Below are 19,684 nucleotides of genomic sequence, written 5' to 3'. Positions count from 1 at the left end.
TACATAAAATCACCGCTGTGGCATCGACTCACTTTTCAACGCGTCATCTGAGCTGGGATTTGTGTCACTCAGAAATAGAGCTGTGTGTTTGTGAGAGTGTGTGTGGCTCAAATGGTGATTGGAGGTCTGTGTTTGCCACTTGGACGACGATGGTGTTTCATTTAGTTTTAATGAGGGACGGGCGGACAGAAGAGACAAACTGCTTTTACAGGCCTGCTAAAGGTTGATGCTTTCGATTGAATTCCTCTGGATTTCGCTAAAATAGACAAAAGTATTCAGCAATTCAGCAACATTGTTAAATGAATATTAGAACCAACATTCTGAGTCAAAGAAAGCACTGCCCTTCAATTCAATGGCATTTTGTCAATCAAATTAAGATTTTAAAAGCCAACACATTTAAAATTAATTGTAAAACTGTTATTTTATAATAACATAATTTAATTTTAGCTGACACTCGAATCTAATAAAAATCACCGACACTTCTAGTTGGTGAGACTTTGAGGGAGTAATGAAGTTTATGTGCCAAGAGTGCTCCCTGCTGGAGAGTTGCAGAACAGCATGCCGTCCTGCGGCCAAACAGAAAACCAGCATGCTTATCAAATTTCATTTCATCAACTGTCAAGTTATAAACTGTGATAATGATGTGGAAATTCAAAGTTTGACACAACAAGAAAAAAATGAGCTGATTTGAAAGCCTGTTGAATCTGATTATCAGGGCTGACTGAAGAACAATTGCAAACAAACTTATAACCTAGAATTATTTTTGACTTAACAAATAATATTTGGGATTTATGTGTTACATTGACAGCCTGGTTTTAAATGTGTGGTCTGTTAAAAAGTGCAATGTTTTTAAAACTGAGAGCATAACACAGTGAAAAAGCACAAACATGCCAAACAAAGGGTTAACAAACATCAAATTGAAACAACTACAGTGAAGCAGGGCTATGAGCTGCAGGCTAGCTGTGGCAGTGAACCGCTAACCCTCTCAAATGAAAATCCCTGGAGAGTCAGAGGGATCTCGGAGTACAAGAGAGACCACCCAGGCAAACGTTCAAGACACACTGTTGTTTTACACACGTATAAAAAATGCAACAAGGAAGGGGGAAGGGTGGGGCAACGTCATGTCAAAAAGTCAAGTTCAACAAAATGCAAGCGAAAAAGGGAACACTTGAAAAGAGAGAAAAGAGGACATGTGAAACTGTATTCCTACTCATCTCAGGCACTCATCAGATGGCAAATATTATTTTGGATGATGGCCATTTTGCCAAAGAGAGAGAGAAAGCCGGAGGGAGGGAGATGAAGAAGGGGTTCATGTACCTTATTATACGGTGGTCATAGGGGAAAATTGCAATCATCTGTGACTCACTTGGAATACTTTACGCACTGTGAAAGACATTATTTTTCTCTAATATCAAGAGTTTTTCTAGGATTCGACTGCCATGGCCATTTTGACAGAAACCGCTTGGGACCCTGCACCAATTTCGGGAGTGAAACGGGAGTGAAGGCTGCGCCCTTTTGAGCCCGATGACGATGAAAGCAAAACTCAGAGTTGTTTCATGAGGAGAGAAAGTGAGAAGCGTTGGCCGATTATGTGTGTCTGCGGGGGAAAGACGAGGGGAGATCATAATAGCACGACCCGAGCCTGCTCTGAAGTTTGTGTGTGAGCATGCACGCACAGCACATTCACACCGGGTTTGAACAGTATCTCTAGAAGCTGCTACCTCAAGGCAATCACTCTTCCACATGTCCAGAAGTCACCAAACATAAAAAGAGACAATTCTAAAATGGACTTTCAGCAGAAAAAAAATCAAAGTAAAACAACTGAGTACATTTTGTTCAGAGTCCTCTGGGTACACTCACTGTGGTTATTCTCTATTTGCCTTGAATTTTGCCTTTAGAAAACACACTCTCTCTCTCTCTCACACTCACACTCTCACACACACACACGCACACACACGCACACACACACCCTCTGGTCTGTTCACTCTGTTGTAGCCGCCTGGCTGGAACAACAACAATGTATGAGACAAGCACTTCCATATGTGGCTGCATACACATCCTATATATGCACACACACAGACAGAAACATATAAGTACCTAACCATGCAAAGCACACACTCATGCAAACCACATTCCTCCCTCCAGGACCTTGACGACTGCCCACAAACCCCTCAGTCATGTCGGTTTAGTATAGACTGGGAGAGTATTACATTCACTGTTTTTATATGGATGCATCGTTGCTTCACTGGATTGTAGAAAATGCCAAAGAAAGACACAGGATAAATTGACTGAGGGAACTTAAAGGACCTCAAACTATGAGTCTCAGCCCAACACAGTAATACTTTCCCTCCTTGTGATGTCTTGAAGGAGAAACTGTATTCCACATTCAAGCATAACTTTACATGAGCACAACAAATATGACAACTGCCAATGCGAAAATAGTGTCATTAAGCTGTTTACACAACCCTTTATTTTACATGTGGTTGCTATTTACTGCATTGTTGACTCGAGCACCCCTGACTAAAACTGTCACTCACTATGCTCTCACGACTTCAGTGCACCTCCTCAAATTCTGTCAGCTCGGTGTACAAGATCTCTGACCGATGATTGATCTTTTTTCAAATTTACACAAACAGTATTCTTTTGTTTTTTTATTTATCATTGTCTGTTAGCTAAGTTGTTTATTTTTCTTGATTTTTCATTGGCTCTGGCTCTTGTTTGTAATTATCACAAACAACTAGTGGGGGGCGGGGACACCAGGGGAAGCTTGCCTCGGATGCTGAGTCTGCTAGGTCCAGCACTGTCTCCGAGTTGTTTATCGATTAAACTTGAAACTTGAATAGCTCCACGTTTCTTATGGTGGGTATCGTTTTTTGCGAATAGTGCCAACACATTATCTGAATTTTGATACTGACGCAAAAGCGATACATTACTTTCGGTAATATAAAAATATTTTTCGACAAAACACGTTTTTTTTTGTTTTTTTTTCATTTAACAAAGGAAGCCAAGAACTTCTTAAATGTTAAATGTTGCCTAAACAGAAGCAGCTGTGCAGGAATTTGGCTTAAATAAAATAAACTACAATTAGAAGAAAAAAGTTTTAATTAAATCGGTACATTTCTGATTAAAAAAACAATCAAATCTGACAAGTCAACTTTCAACATTTTTCTACACTTGGTTCAATGTTTTAAAAAGTTACAAAAATGTTTATACCTAGCTCTAATTTTACTGCGCTTGAGATACAGATTGGAAATAACATAATCCAGGCTCTAACATTTATCTTCCTTGCTTTATTGCTTTTATTACATTTTACAACTGATTTTTTGTATGACTTTTAACATATCAAAGAATATAATAATAAGGCTCTGTTAAGTGTAATGACTAGAACTGGATCTTTGGTTGAGATCAATATCACAATGTTAATGATAATATTTATGTTATATAATATAATGCAATGTATTTAGGGTTGCAGCAGTATACCATGAAGCCGGTAAACCGTGGCATGAATATAAATAGTCATCATGTACTTTCCTTGGTAAAAATAAAATGCAACCAGACATACACACATGTCCTTTGCCTGACTTTTAACACATACTTACTTTTTTGTAAATGTGGTTTCAAGTTTCAATTATGTTTATTCTACCAAAGAAAATGTATTTTCATTAATTTAATGGTCATTGTAACTGATAACATTAATTATGAATATCATATATCGTGATACTGTGATACCATGAGACCGTGAAGCCTTAAAATTTTCTGAGGCTGCTACCTTGAAAATCTCATGCCAATGCAATCCTAAACCTATCTACTGTACGATATATATGACCGTTAAATTAGAAAATTTTCCTCTATGCTGTTATGGTATCATTGCAAAATCACATGAAAAAAAACAGCATCTTTTCATTCCGTTGAACAGCGCTCCTCTGTTTTGCAGCACATCAGACAAACTCATATGTGTAACACAAACACTTGAATAACCTTGTGAATTAAACTTTTAAACTCATGTACTAATGAGATTCAGACGGATTCCAATGCTTTTGGGGCCAATTAAAAACCCAGCCCTACTGGATTAAATCCTGAAGGACATTTTGTATACAACTGTTGATAAATACCGACCAGTTCAGAACCTGTTGAACCATATTTAATATATTTAGAAGTTTGTGGAAAAATACGCAAAAGTAAACAGCCTAATTGGACCAATCTGCTGCCAATGGTCAGGATCATTTCATAAATTTGCAGTTTGGTTTCTTAACTGCTCCATTATGGGATTATGTAGAGCTCAGGTGACATTTGTGCATGTGTGTGGCCGCTTTTCAGTGTGCACGTGTGCTTCTGTGTACATTTCAAGTGGTGCATGCTTGTTCATTCCCATATATGTTGGTCTACACATGCATGTTTACATTTATGACTGCGTACACTTACATGTGCGAGTACACACACATAAAATATATATATATATATATATATATATATATATATGTGTGTGCGTCTTTTCAGATTAATGCTTGCAAATGGGTTTTCTCTTGCAATTAGAGGCCATTACCAGTCCACCACACGTCAAAAGAAAGCCACTTACAGCAGTAAATATACTTAAGGAGTGAATTACTGACCAACTATATACTCAAGCTGTACAGACCCTGAAAACTAATGGGCCAGAAAATACTTGAGGGGGAGAGAGAGAAACACACATGCACACATACTTTTGCATAAGGACGCACGGACATTAACACACACTCTTGACCCTGTGAACTTTTAACCTTAAGATGGGGGTTTTCCAAAGTTGCAACATCAAATTATACCCAAACACACACAGAGTTGTATTTCTGAAGGCCTACTTGTGGTTCACTGCAAACAATTACAGCTGTAATATCAGGCTGCAACATCTCTCAGCGGCCTCCACTGCTTCTCTGTTTGTTTCTCTCTAGTTCTTCCTCCTCCACTCCTCTGTTTATTCTCTTGTGACCAAAGATTTTTTTCTTTCCCCTTACTCTCATTTTCTCTCTATTTCTCTGGCTACCTTTCCACTGAGGCCTATTATGGATCTTTTAAGGCTCCACTGAGCGAAACCAATTGTAGACAAACTGGGTCAGGCTCACACTGCACCCATGCCAACCTGCACACGTGCACAAGCACATGCACAAAATGCCCACAATCCTGTTGACTTTTTCTGCTTTTGCCAACATCTCAAGTAAGCATACTCACTGATCCATACACACTGATAGCAATCTTCAGATTCATATCAGTAGAAAGCAGAACACTGACATTCACTCTGTTCATGGCCAAACATTTTTGACCAGACCAGAGGAGGGATGCAGAGAGAAACAAAGAGAGGGGCAGAAAGGTTCCCAAATTCTGCTGAAACTACGTGAAATCTCACCCCTCCTCCAAAAAGCGTTCAAAACTTGGCTTTCCGAAATATTGTCAGACATGAGGAAAACGGAGGTGGAACATTTTCAACTGCTGTGGTTTAACAGTAGACATGAGAAAGGGTTCAGAGTTTCAATGAAAATGCTGAAATACTTGAACTGTGTCTGTGTTTAACAGTGATAATTACATGTTTTACTTTAGAACCTTGAGACAAAATACAGCACAATTTCCGTTAAGCAAAGGGAATTGTTTTCATGTTATATATCTAAGACTTCACTACATAGCGCTCTAGAACAAAAACTTGGGTCCAGCTCAACTTAAACTTAATGAGCCAAACCCTGTTAAAAGCTAAGTTTTTTACTACATGATGATACTGATCATATTAAAATAATCAAAGACAGGGCGCCTGCTGGCTCAGTGGATGAAGCGGCGCTCCATATACAGAGGTTGTATCCTCACCACAGTGGCCGCGGGTTTGATTCCAGCCTCGACCCTTTGCTGCATGTTGCCCCCCTCTCTCTCCCCCTTTTACGCTTAAATTGTCCTGTCCATTAAAGGCAATAAAATCCCCAAAAAATTATCTTTAACAAAAATATATATATTCAAAGACAGCCTTAACTTTTCTGTGTGAAATAGCTCAAAGACACTAAAAATGCTGGTAGTTCTCTGTGGCTTCATCACTACAAGTTCTTCACATTTCACACAGTCACTGATCTGCTGTTAAACGCATAGCATCTAATTTCTGCCGTCAGGGGTCTCTATATCAAAGCAATAACAAAAGATTGACTTTGATGATGTTGTGAAGTCATTGCCTTCACTGTTGAAGAGCCACCATTGTTGATGAAATTTTTTTGACTGACGGTGCGTACCCACCAAACGCGATTAAAAATGATCGCGCCTCAAGATTACATACAAAGTCAATGCAAAGACGCGATTTGACGCCTCATTTTGCCGGGCGACGCGATGGACGCGATTGCGCGGCGTGTTGGACGCGTTGGACGCGAAATTCGCATTGCGCTGGACGCGAAATTCGCGTCGCGTCCAACGCCTCGCGTCCAACGCTCGAGTTGAAATAATTGAACTTTTGCGGCGTCATCGCGTGAAGACGTGCCGCGACAGCCTATCAGCGTTGAGATCGTCATCAACGTGCTGACGTATGGACGTCCTGGTGTTCCCTCGCAAAATCTAATCAAACCGCCAGAAACAATGGAGGAGCAGCTTATCGTCGCCGTCACCGCTCACCCAGAGCTGTACGACAGTTCCTGTCCCTTGTTGCAGGAGACGGTGGAACTCGCCGCGCTCACGCCGCCTCCGTAGGGTAGCATGCACCCAGAACCGACGTCGGCGCCTAGCCCGCAGACGACGCTGGGAACTTCTCCAGAGCAGGTGCAGTGCAGCGATCGTCAACGAGAGAATGAAATGGCGGAAGAAATGTTGTTGTTTGGGAGTTCCATTTTGGGGTTTTTGTACGAGCGTCAAAACTGGAGCGTCCGGCGCGACGTGATTTCATTTGAGGCGCGATGAAATAATTTTTATCGCGTTTGGTGGGTACGCCCCGTCAGGCAGAAATTATGCTCACCATTGAGTTACTGTATTAGAGTTTTATTTACGTTAGGTTTAGTCACTTTTATTACAATACGTCATTTCACTCTAATGAAAATGGCACATTGCTAAGGTAATGTTAACTTGTTAACTTACTATTAGCATTAGGGATGCTCGATACTATCGGCATGTCATCAGTGTCGGCTGATATTGGCTTTAAAATAAATTTGGCCAACATGCTGATTTCTGCCGATATCTTAAACCAATATTTTTTTCAGTACTGATAAAGTGAAAATTTACAAAACATAAGCAATAAGTAGGAAGTATTTTTCTTATGTTGCACAATGAATGAACACAACACAAACAAAACAAATAAATAACGGCTCGACTTGAAGAATCTCAGTGGATATATAACATGGGTCTGGTCATTTTTAGAAAAATTAATGTGGAAATGTTACTCCCCTTAAATGATAGACATATTGTGCATTCAGCTTCAAATGTGGGATGTGTAGCTTTCTCTGTTTCACAACGCATTAAAATAAGAATCATAATACTATCAATAGATCACAATCCATAGTATTATGGTCCCCTGTGTCTCCCCTTAATGCTGCTGGCCATGACTTTACATTTGATTACTAATATTAAAAAATAATAATAATAATAATAATAATAGGAAAGATTATTCTGAAGAATAAATCTGAGAGTGCCAATGAACAAAAACAGAGTTAGTTTCAGGGTTTATTTATGTATATGATAGATATTGTTTGGGGTAAAAAGCACATAGTCAATTCGCAATACGAGCTACTTATCTTTCTCAAGAACGTGTCAACATGATTAGGCACAAGACAAGAGCATGAAACAGCGACTACCCAACACACACTTTGCTTGACCTCCGTAGGTTAGGTTACTATCACATTAGACCTTACTATGTTTCCCTGCTATGTCGACAGACAAAGCGCCCATCCCTCACGACAAGCATGTCCATTCATACCTATTAGGACAGCAGTAATAGTTGGAGCCAACCGTGGCTGGGGCTAATCTGATTGCCTGACACAATGGACGCTCAGGACAGACAGTTCAGTGAACAGCCAATGGGAAAAGAGAACGTACATAGACAGCTACACATCATGATTATAGGAAGGCAATTGGTCACGGAAATGAAAAGCCATATCATTAACTGGTTTAAATGAGAGTCACACACAAACTCCATGGGAGCAACAGAAACTCTTGAACATGCACGGATCTATTTGATAAAGCTGTATTCTGTCTCTAACACACACACTCCTACAAAGCACACTCATGTCACACACACGCAACCAGTCACCTTAAACATAAGGGCAGAGATGTAGAGCTGAGGAGGTCAGTAGTTCATGAGGAGAAAAAGCCATGAGAGAATCCCAGAGTCATCTGTCAATTATTTTAAGTGATTATGCTGAGACTACATTTGTCCGTCCTTTCACGCACACACACACTCACTTCATGTTCATTTTATAGAGTTAATGTGAAACAACCTCTACATTAATGATCATCTATTAAATTAAGGCCCTAACATTTAATGGAGAGAACAATGAATATAGTCATAAAGATCATATATGGAATATAAACAGCATCATCTGGCCCAATGTGAACTTTAATCGAGTGTGAATTTTTCATTGAGGCAGATTATAAACAAGTTTTCTGTTTGGACATTAATTATGAAGTAACTGTTCATTGCACAATGTAACGGGTATAGAATAATGAGATTGGTCTCCTTTAAGCCTTGCATGGGAAACTAAGAGTTGATTTACGGCGCAAGGAAATTTGAACCATAGTGCAACCGAAATAGGTGGAAGTTTTTTTTTTTTATCCCGGTAGCTATCGTTAGCTGTCCCAGCGTGCCAAAGTGTGTCAATGGGAGTTCTATATCCCCAACGGTGGAAATGGTGAATGGTGCAACAACTAGAGTAACTGTGGAAACTCTACCCAGCAAAAGAAAAAGAGAAACTTTGAAGGAGGAGGCTAAGAAAGTGAAGAGGGTGACTGATGAAAACCAGGGTAAAACAAGAGTGAACCTCAGACAGGCGTTCACTTGCTGGAGAGATCTGGGACTTGATCGGGTTCCAAATCAACACTCAGTTGGCAGTCTCCCTGCTAGATAAGTGAGTAACAAAACCTGCCTGCTATATTAATGTTAATGTGTTGCTGGCAGTTGTTCAGCTTTTTAGGCTATCTGAGGAAAACACAAAGCAATCTGGTTGTCTTTGCAACAGCAGCACCAACAAAAATACCACTTAGAAACACTAAACAACTCGCACTTGTTCAGCACCTTTCTCGTCTTCCAACCACTTAAAGCGCTTTTACACTTCTTGTCTTATTCACACACATATTCGTACACTAGTGGCCGAGGCTACCGCACAAGGTACCACCTGCTACTTAAACTAAAACGTTAAAAGTTGTTGTCTTTTTCCAATGTGAAAATTGTGATAAAAAAAAATATTCACTCTTGGAATTTCCCTTTTCTATTTGACAGGTCAGAGATGAAGGGCCAATCAATCAGACCAGGAGCAGTTTGCCAAACGTAACAGACGGACATAGTGTTAAAAACAGACATAAAAATCCAACCAACTGCAGGTCTCTCAATGGAGACAGCCCTGAGACACACCACCATCATTAAGACAACAGATTTACTCTTCCGTTCATTCCTCCAAAGCAGCCAGCTGGCTTTCTCCCCCGCTAAATCTCTCTTCCCTCTCTGTATGATATATGTTTTAACATAACACAGAGGTAGCAATAGTTGTCTTACAGAACAGTTTGGCCCTGCGAAGACCCTGAGGGCAGAGAGGGAAGGTTGGAAGAAAGGAAAAGAGAGACTATGAATGTATAAGAAAGAAAGAAATCCTTAGGTGTGAGTAGTCAAACTGTAGAAGAGTAAAAAAAAAAATACAGTGAAATTATGTATTTCAGTTACTTGCATTATTTATGAATTGCTATTGGATAAATAATTTTCAAGGTGAGTTTAAATTATTTAGAGAAAGAAAGGAACTTTTTAATATTAAATAACTTTGCATACATGCATATCAAATTTCAAATTGAAACCACCGAGCATTAATAAATCCGTGTTAAGTCAATCCTCATTCAGCCATTAAAGTGGAGCCTTTGAAACCACAACATCTGTGAAAAACTCCAGGAGCCTCAAGGTCAGCTCACTGGCTCTCTCAGCTACATCTACATACACACTGATGACCTACAAAAACGTACATATGGAACACAAACACACACCCAAATGCAGCAGACATGCCTGCTTTTGAAGCTGAAAGAGACTGTTAGCTATATATAATCTTGAAGAGAACCCAGATGTCTAACCTTACGGTATTTTATGTTTTGCATCTTTTACCAAGTCGAGGATTAATATCCAATACTTTTAAATACTTATGCTTGGGAGGTATCTATTTTTTTTTCATACACCACGGTATACAGTATATGGCAGTATTTGTGTAAAAAAGAAACATAGAGGCTGAGCTGCTGAAATCATTGTATCAAAAATGACATTGTTTAGCCTACAATGCTGTGTGTCTAATATGCAGTTAGCCTGCTTAGACAAGTCTTGCTGGGTTTAAATTGTGCTGTATCATGGTAGTACGGTTTACCAGGGTACTTTGAAATCTCATGTAATTTGTGGCTGCTTTAACCTTGTAACTTGGGCTGCAAAATAAAAAACGACCCATTACGCGACACAGAAGTCTTAGTTTTGGTAAAAGAGAATGAGGAAAAGTGTGTGTAAGAAGATTACCTTTTGTTGACATCTCGTGAGTGTATTGTGTATTGAGTGGACTGAAAATGGCTTGACTGTAGAACATAGTGAGCTCGCTGGTAAGCGGTGCCGGGGTAAAATTCCAAGTATGAAGGTATTAAAAAAATCAGATACCACCCAAGCCTACATATAATAATGGCTAGATAGGAAATAAACACCCCTCATTCATGGATTCTCGCTGGAGGTCCCAATTACACTTGTTTCTGTGGCAGATATCGACACATCAGTCGGCTGAATGGAGACGATGTGGGGTGGCGGTGGCAGACTGAATGGAGGTTTGATGTGTTAACCTCTTTGGCTAGTTTCTTGAGGCAAATAGTCCGCACTGGTTTGTTCATCTCCTCAATACAGCATTTCCTTATCAGTTAAATAAATGATTGAATGAATTGAGATGGTACTGAAAATCACGTCTTCAGGATTCCTAAATATCCTGTTATAGCATTATACCTTGATACCGCCCAAGCCTAGTACCTCCAGTCATAAATAACTCCAAGATTCAATAGAAATCTGAAACCGACTTCAGTAGACATGGACGATGGAAAGAAAAACAGAAAAGTTCAAGTCTTGGCCTGAATAATTATGAATGCAACCTGAAAATGAGATGTGTGTTGTGTGCGTGTTTAGTCCAGTAATCAACAAAAAGAACTGGCCTGAATAAACATACAGCCAGAAGTGCAGGCAGGTGCTACCATCAGCCTCTTTTTTTCTCTTTCTCCAGACACACAAACTTTGTGGTAGTCTGCAAAGGAAGGGTCTCCTAAGGCCAGGGTCACCTCCCTGTAGACCACCACAGCTCTGCTCTGGCTCCCAGATGTTCACACAACCACACACACCACACACACTCAGACAGAGGGACCTCCAGAAAATGCTGCTGAAAATGCTAAAAACAAACAAACCTAAATAGGCCGACATTTGTTTGTATGTATACACAGACTACTTAACCCGCGCTGTGTGTTTATTTGTTTGGATGTTAATCTCTCTATCAAATTGCCTTGTACAGTTAAAAACAGTTGTTTGTTTGTGTTTATATGTTGTTTCACAGGTAAACTGACAGCCTGCAGCAACAGTAGTCCTCATATGTGCAAGCAAACTTACTCAAAAACTTGATTCAGATTATTTTGTGTGTGTGCGTGTGTGCGCACATGTGTGTGCATGGGCATGTCTCCCAGCAGCACACATATGTGAGTCAGTGCCTTGTGCACTTGTTGAATAAATGATCTATTCCTGGGTCCGTCAAGGAAATGGGGGGAGTTAAGGCGGACCGTTTGGATGCTGATCAGGAAAGACGTTTGTGTATGTGCGTGGTGGTTTGTTGGTGGAGGAGAGCAGAGGAATCCACACCAGACCATCTATTATAATGACAGGAAGCAGGAAGTACAACCCCTTCACAGTCACATGGCTGCCAGCTGTCTTGGCAAGTAAAAAAAGGGAAGATAGAGAAGACGATAGAGAGTGAGTGTGTGAGTGTGTGAGTGTGTGTGTGTGTGTGTCGGTTATATACATGTCTGACAGCCAGTTTGGATGGAGAGTGAGTAAGTGGAGTAGTATCTGTATGTGCATTCCTACACGTGAAGATGACATTTCTGAATGGAAAATCAGCATCTGGATAAGAGCAAAGGCTTTAAGTTCAATTAAGTAGAACAGCTGCAACTGTCATCTCTCCAAATCTCCATTGTCTTTCCCCGTCCAATACAAAAACACTCAAATCTATATGCCTTGAATTACAACCACCAACATTATGCCAAATCCAGTGCAGGACTCACCTCACTTTTCACCATATGGATGTGTTTAGTAACTGCAGCTCAGCACACATGCGCACGCCCACTTGCAGAGACACAAATATGCACATATACATTTCCACGTGTGCGCACATGACCTTCCATGCAAACACACTCATGGACAAAAACGCATTTTTTTGTGTACCATTTCTTCACTGATCAAATCATGACAGCTCATACTCAAGAATACTAAACTGTCCATTATAGTAACAAATATGTAAACACACACACACACACACACACACACACAGTGATGCTCCAGCATTCATCAGGAATCATCTTGGGTAATTTTCATCTGTCAACCTTTAAATTATTCCAGGTTCACAGGCTGTGAACTGGCTCACAGGAGGTGTATCAGATCCAGTCACACAACGACAACAATCACAGCAACCTGAAACCTTCTGTTGCCCCTTTTGAACTTTGGTGCCCCATGGACTCTGAAACAGCTTGATCTTAGACTATGGTATGGATTGTCAAAAGAAGTCAGTTGTGTATGAAAGCCCATTTCTGCCAGAGTAATGAGAAAAAAAATGAATCTTGCAAGTCATTATGAGAAACTTGAAACAACAACTTAGTATCTCAAAATTATAAGAAGCTTTCTCCAAATAATGGCTTTTCTCAGAATAATGAGAAACTTTGTCAAAACACTAACTTGTTTTGTACTTGTACTTGAGATACTAAGTCATTATTTTTGAGAAAAGTTATTATTAAGAGATACAAAGTTATAATTTTGAGAAAATTCCTTATTAACTTGAGATGCTAAGTCATTATGTTGAGAAAGTTCCATATTCATTTTAAATGCTAAGTCATTATTTTTGAGAAAGTTTATTATTGTAAGACAGAAAGTCATTACTTTGAAATAATTAGTCATGATTTTGAGATTTTTTTTCTCATTTTTTGCATAAAAACTGATTTCCAGAATGTTTCTCATTATTCGGAGTTATTACATTATTTTGAAATAATATAATGACTTGGGGATCTCTTTTTCCTTCACACCGGCAGAAATGAGCTTCCATACTAATGCACATGCACACGCATACAAATACTCACCTTCAGACAGGTGGGCATTGAGTGGCGTCTGTGTTTCCTTGCAGTAAGAGACCACCTCTTTGGGAAGGAAGTCTACCTGTGTGATCTTAGAGGCCCCCAGCCTCTGCATCCTGCGCCTGGTTAACAGAGACAAGATGTTCCTGTTAGCATAGTTACACTGTGCATAAACCCAGTTTGTCTTGTATTTGTTTCAATTTTTAAGCAATGGATAACATGGGAAAACTTTTGTCTGTAGCAATAACTAGCTCAATATCCAGAAGATAGAGTATTTCACTCTTTCAACAGAATTTTAGTGCCATAAAATGCCAAATAAGGTGCATTACAGTATTTTTTTGTCAGACAGTGAGCTAGAGGAGAGAAGCAAAACATACCCGAGCTCAGAGTCAGCCTGCAGCTGCAGCACAGAGGGGTCTGTGTCCCACTGCAGCGTCCTGATGTCACCAACAGAGGGGGCAAGAGGACATGCATGTTTACAAATAGACAAAGTAAAACAAACACACTAACATTGACACACACGTCAGTGACACATAAAACATACATTACCACATGTATGCGCATACACTCTCATCCACAAAACACTTATCTAAAGAGCAACTTAAAGGAATACTTCACTCACAAACTGACCATTTGTATATCAATGAATCACCCCATTTCACCTTGAATTAGTGAAGAAAAATTTGTTTTTCTTGCACACCTCCAAGGTGGTCAGGGTTTCATTGTTTTCAGTGGGAAAACAATTTTGACCCGATGACTTTTAAATGCAGAAAAGCTCTGCAGAAATCTTTTTTTTTATCATCTTAAGCATCCTCTTTTAGCAACATGTATGACATTATTAATCCATATTTGTGTGACATTCTGCATCTTGATGTTTCATATGCAAATTAGTGCTAAATGATGCATGAAAGCCATGAACAATGCATCCAGCAACATGATTACAAATCACACCTACAACACAACATACATCATATTCACATCATGTTCAGCGTATGAAAATCAGATTAAAGTGTATTTATAAAGATTTAGCCTGATCAGCGTACATGACAGAATGCTTGCCATGCATTGTCAATGAGTGAAACTACTGAGCTCATTCAGTGAATTTGCATACTTCAATATTGTAACTATAATCTACCAGCTCCATTTAATTCTTAAACAACCACAGGAGGTAAGAATCTCTTGCTTACAGGGAAATCAAACAGCAGCTGAAACCTGGAGGGTTTTATGGCAACTTGGTTGAAATCTACGAACTATGAAAGGATAACGTTTCCAACATCACTACACTTTTTGATGATACCCTTTAAGGCCAGTGAACACGCCCATCAGACCTTCAGTTTGTGCCACACAGCGCCAGGTGAGAGTGGCAAGACATTTCTTTAGCCTGACAGACCGGCTGTTTTGCAGTAACAGCAATGACACTTTAAGCAGCAGATTGTCAACTCTTCGAAAGGCTGAAACAACTTCTGTGGCTCAACTCATGCAAACAGAAATCTTTCGAGCTGGTATTAAGGGAGACAGTCGGGCTTCACGCAGGAAGTTGCCAGAGGAGAGCAGGGAGACATAGAGGATAGAGGGGCACTGCGCTGTTTCGATCTTAAAAATTGTGATGGAAACACATTGCTGAGATCGCTGAGAACACTGCAGGTGACTCTCTTTGTTCACATGAGGGTAAATTCAGCTAAAGAAAGGAGGGGAGGGGGGGATTCCTGGGTTTGACGTGAAAATGCTTACCTTGAGCTCTGTGCTTGGGACTTGTTTTTAGAGAAACCTGACCTAAGAAGGGACACACATACACAGCCACAAATGGAGAAGCTCAAAATGGCATGCCATTATCCAGGGTGGATTTGGGGGGAAACAAATCTCATTCCAGGTGGTGGGACTAACTCACCGATTTGTAAAATCCAATTGGTAAAAGCTAAAAAGAAACAAAAAAGTCTTACATAAGAGAATTTATTCCTGCTAGGAACTTCCACACGTTCTTAATCCCCAATTCCACCCCTGGCTATACCAGAACAACACATCACTAATGACCCCAGAGGGCATCACCCACACACTGAACTCTACAGTCAGCTGCCATTAAAAAGCAAATGGAAAAGCGCTTGATGACCACTCTCTTCTCAACTGCAAGTCTAATTCAACAGAGAAGGGAGCCATGTGTAGAACTAAAAGGTAAATCACTGGTCCACCAGTTTAGTGTCATGGATGTATAAGCGTATAAATAAATGCAGGAGCATGTATGACACATGAGCTAGTAAGCACTGTGAATGCAGAGCAGTGACAAAAGGGGAAAAATGTATTTTTTGTCACATGCTCATATCAGCTACTGTACAGAAAATGTATGTTTCATGCTCATCAGGCTCCATATTATAAACATATTCCATTATCTGGCTCACTAAGGGTGCTTTCTGAAAGTTTACCAATGTGGTCCTTACTTGTGCAGTAATTTACATCTCAGTATTTTCAAACTAACAACTTTGCAGGAATGTCTGCAGCGGAGACTTACCTCGACCTTAAACTTCTCAAGACTAGTTCTGAGAAGCAACAAGCTGTACAGTGGTCATCAAAACACCGGACGCCATGACAAGCAACAGATACCACATTGAAAACCTAACAACGTCACCACTGGGGACACTCATTCTTACCTAAACCTGTTGTGCCATTGACAAAAAAAGAGACAGAGTATGTGTCAAAAGTGACAAAATATTAACAGCCCAAAACACCTTCACATTATATTCTCTTTCAGGCTATGTGATTGCTTCAAGTTTAAAACTCGGGCACCCCGCACTGTTTATTGGTAATCTCTCAAAAAGCATGCCCGGTGCACAAGAGTGAGCAAAACCTCCAAGTGCAAAAAGATATGTCAATCATTTCCTCAATAAGACTCCTGAACCGAGAACTATTTCTGATACTGAGTGTGGATATGAAGTGCGTGATTTTGGCCTACCTGCCTGCCGCTCCTCCATCAGCTGAATCCTGGCTCCCCGTCTCACTGGGCGTGCTCACTGATTTGGAGGGGGACACAGGGGTCGGGACTAAATAATGACAATAACACGAACCTAACATTAAAGGCTGCAAATAAATTGAGTGCTCAAAAACATTGGCATGAAATGTGACAAAGTGACATAAATGTTGAAAAGAATAGGGAGGGAGGTCTGGGCATCAAATGCACTGCTGATGTTGTGTTATATTTGTACTCGGCTTCGTTTGAAGATGCGTTATAAATAACCACAGTAACGATAACGGGCAAAGCAGTGACCCTGTTTTGAGGTGTTGAGGGTGTTATCACGATTTTAGACCACTAGAGAACAGTGCTTCCAAAAGCTTGCTGACAGTGACAGAAACACCGGGGACTAAACCTGCAGTACTCGATCCGATTTGTCTATGAGAAAGGGTAGGTATTTTTTAACCCTTTGAAATCTGAGCAAATGGGTTTTCTGGCAACAACATGAGAAGAAGCCAGTGAGAAATTAAAAAAGAAAAATTAGGCAAGATATTAGTAAAAAAAAGTACAGGACAATCACCTGAAAATTATTAAAATAAATAAATACATGCATACATAAATAAAATTAAATAAAAAAGAAAGTTAGAAACAATAAACAAACAAGGAAATGCCCTAGAGAAAAATGCTTAAAAATAATAGTAATTTTGTAACAAAATTTTAAATATGTAATTAGGATAATTAGAATTAGTTTTCCCTAGCTTATCAAAAATAATTTTCTAAATCTTCTAATTTCTAACAATTTGTTGATCATTTCTTATCAAGTTGCTCATTGTCTTTTTCCCCATGTTGTTGAAAAAAAATCAAAACCAATTTGCTCATGCTTTAAAAGTTTAAAAGTGTAAAAATAGCCTAATATAAGATATGGTACACGAGGTACACAGTTGTGTAGAAAAAGATGATGAAAGGGACCTGATGAGTGACACATGAAAGTAACAATGAAAAATGTTCAGCACAGTCTAACCACAATGTCCAGAGCAAATAATGGAACCAATTTAGGATAAAAATACAGAGTTATCTGAGGAAACCTAATAAAATACTGTGTGACCTGTAACACTTTATCATGCAAAGTCACGAAAACATAGATAAGTACATAGTTATGTGATCATTTCATTATCAGTCAGGCAGAATTAGACCAATAAATCTCAGCAAATTATACATATTGTATTGTGTGCATCTTAGGTTTGCTAAATAACATTTAAAGGGTCCGTCAGAGCTTTTTTTGGCAGTATTTAGTGAAGTTTTGTGTAAACTTGGAACCATCTAGGTGACCTTACAGTGAGCATTGTCACAATTAGCTAAACCATTTGCAACACTATCAGAGGAGAACAGTGAAAGAACCTTTAATGAAGTATTTCACTGCTGGAAATATGGTCCTTTCATAAAACTGCACTGCTAGGCAGTAGAAGTACACAAATACTTTGAAGTTTGTGCTGCATGACCAGAGAAAACAGAAGAAAAGGGCCGTGGCCTTCAGTTTTGCTCAAGAGTTAGAGAACTACATGAGTGCATGACGCGGCACCAGACCGATAAATGCTCCAACTAGTGGATGACGAAGAAATATGCAACACTGTAACAGAATCTTGGTTCATATTTGATCAGAACTGCTTAGTTTTACAGTTTGGCCAGAGTTTGAGAGAAGAAGCGAGAGTGGCAGCTATTTTTCTCAATCTGCTTCTAGATGTTTTGTGTCCGTGACAGCGGGCGCATGAAAATGTGGAAGTACAATCTGTAGTTCGAGCAACAGCCCTGGAGCCAGCGAAAATCCACTGGATGACATGATTTGATCTAAGAGATGAGTAAGGAGATCTGGGAGCTGGTAATATGGAGAGAAGTTTACCATAGTTCATTTCGAGATTGTTATGATAAAAAAAAATGGTTGAAAATTGGCAAAGTATCCCTTTAAGGATTAATTGCTCAGAGTGTAAGAGTTTGACGTACCTAGTGGAGGCTCCGGTGAGATGCCAATGCTCTGTAGCAGGGCCTCAGTCTCTCTACGCTTACGGTCCAAATCCGAATCCTCTGCAGTGGCCTCTTTCTTCTGCTGGCTCTCTGACTGCTCAGGATACATAGAAAAAATGTCAGTTTTGTCATCATGACTTAAGGTCAAACTGTCACATGCACGTGCATGCACATTTTGATCAAAAATTCCAACACCAACCTTTTGCACACACATAGATGATTGTATGCACGCATGGACACACACAACCTCAGCCTTTTATGTGTCACGGCCTGACAAAAAGCAATCGAACACACGAACAATACACACCAGAGTGCGAAACAGTATGAGTGCCGGTCGTGTGGATATTACTCACTTTCTTCCTTACCTCTTTCTTCTTCCTCTCCTCCTCCTTTATCTTTTTTTCCTGCCTGATTTGGGCGAGGCGCTGCTTCTTGCGCTCCAGCTCCGCTTTTAGGTCACTTTTGTCCGACATGGTGTCCTACGGGGCTTCAAGTGAGAGCAACGATCAGGAATGAGCCATGTGTCGCAATGGCACAATATGCTCTGGTTTCATTATAACAAGATACAGTATAGTATCGGCTTATCCAGCAAGTGATGCTTTAGAAAACCCACTGGGTGTGGCAGCTACACATTCAGTAGATCCAAAACCTTGCAGGCCCAGCAGCCATTAAGGACTTGATATTGGCAAAACAGCCGTCAATACCAGACCATACTGAGCCGAGAGGAGTTTCCACATTAGTGTAAGACTTGTACCTATTTCTGTAGAATTAGTCTGGTGTGTGAAGGCTATATTTAGGTAGCCACTTCTCCAGTTCAATCCCATAGTCAAATCAACAGAATTATTTAAAAAAAATAGAAGATAAGAAATCACCAAACCTTAGAGGACAATGTATATTAATCTGATTCATGGGAAAGGTTCACAAACCAAAAACCTTTATTGACACCATCCAGGTATGGCAAACATACAGCTTATTTAACCCTTTGAAACTTGGATCGACATGTTTTTTGTGCTGCATTGGGACACCTTTCACAAGTTTTAAATTCAAAATTTTAACCCCTGAGCAAATTGGTTTGACTTCTTGCAAAATTATGGGAAAAAATGTAAAGAGCAACTCTGCACGAAATGTCCCACAAATTGAAAGAAATTAGTATTTTTTGGAATATTATTTTTTAAATAAGCTAATGCCCAGAGAGTGATATTT

At 39.7% G+C, this 19,684-nt stretch overlaps 1 protein-coding gene across 17 annotated transcripts in view; it reads right to left on the bottom strand.

Annotated features, from left to right (window-relative positions):
• dync1i1a (dynein cytoplasmic 1 intermediate chain 1a) overlaps positions 1-19,684 on the bottom strand; it is a 67,946-nt gene that overhangs the window by 46,740 nt on the left and 1,522 nt on the right. For 2 of the 17 annotated variants that reach the window (XM_088089918.1, XM_088089916.1), the window contains exons 2-8: positions 18,835-18,968; positions 18,461-18,575; positions 16,466-16,553; positions 15,410-15,436; positions 15,253-15,294; positions 13,899-13,958; positions 13,528-13,643 (exon numbers count right to left, since the gene is read on the bottom strand). In XM_088089918.1, the coding sequence (XP_087946044.1) occupies positions 13,528-13,643; positions 13,899-13,958; positions 15,253-15,294; positions 15,410-15,436; positions 16,466-16,553; positions 18,461-18,575; positions 18,835-18,954 (568 nt within the window). In that variant the 5' untranslated portion in view covers positions 18,955-18,968. Of the gene's footprint in view, positions 1-13,527; positions 13,644-13,898; positions 13,959-15,252; positions 15,299-15,409; positions 15,437-16,463; positions 16,554-18,460; positions 18,576-18,834; positions 18,969-19,684 lie in introns of all 17 variants that reach the window. The other 15 variants (XM_088089925.1, XM_042506333.2, XM_042506331.2 and 12 more) reach the window with 13 other exon arrangements.

This window comes from Plectropomus leopardus, chromosome 17 (assembly GCF_026936395.1).
Source record: "Plectropomus leopardus strain MGB_pleo_1.0 chromosome 17, ASM2693639v1, whole genome shotgun sequence".
In the NCBI taxonomy this organism is placed as follows: Eukaryota; Metazoa; Chordata; class Actinopteri; order Perciformes; family Serranidae; genus Plectropomus; species Plectropomus leopardus.
This window is presented reverse-complemented; position numbering and strand designations above follow the sequence as displayed.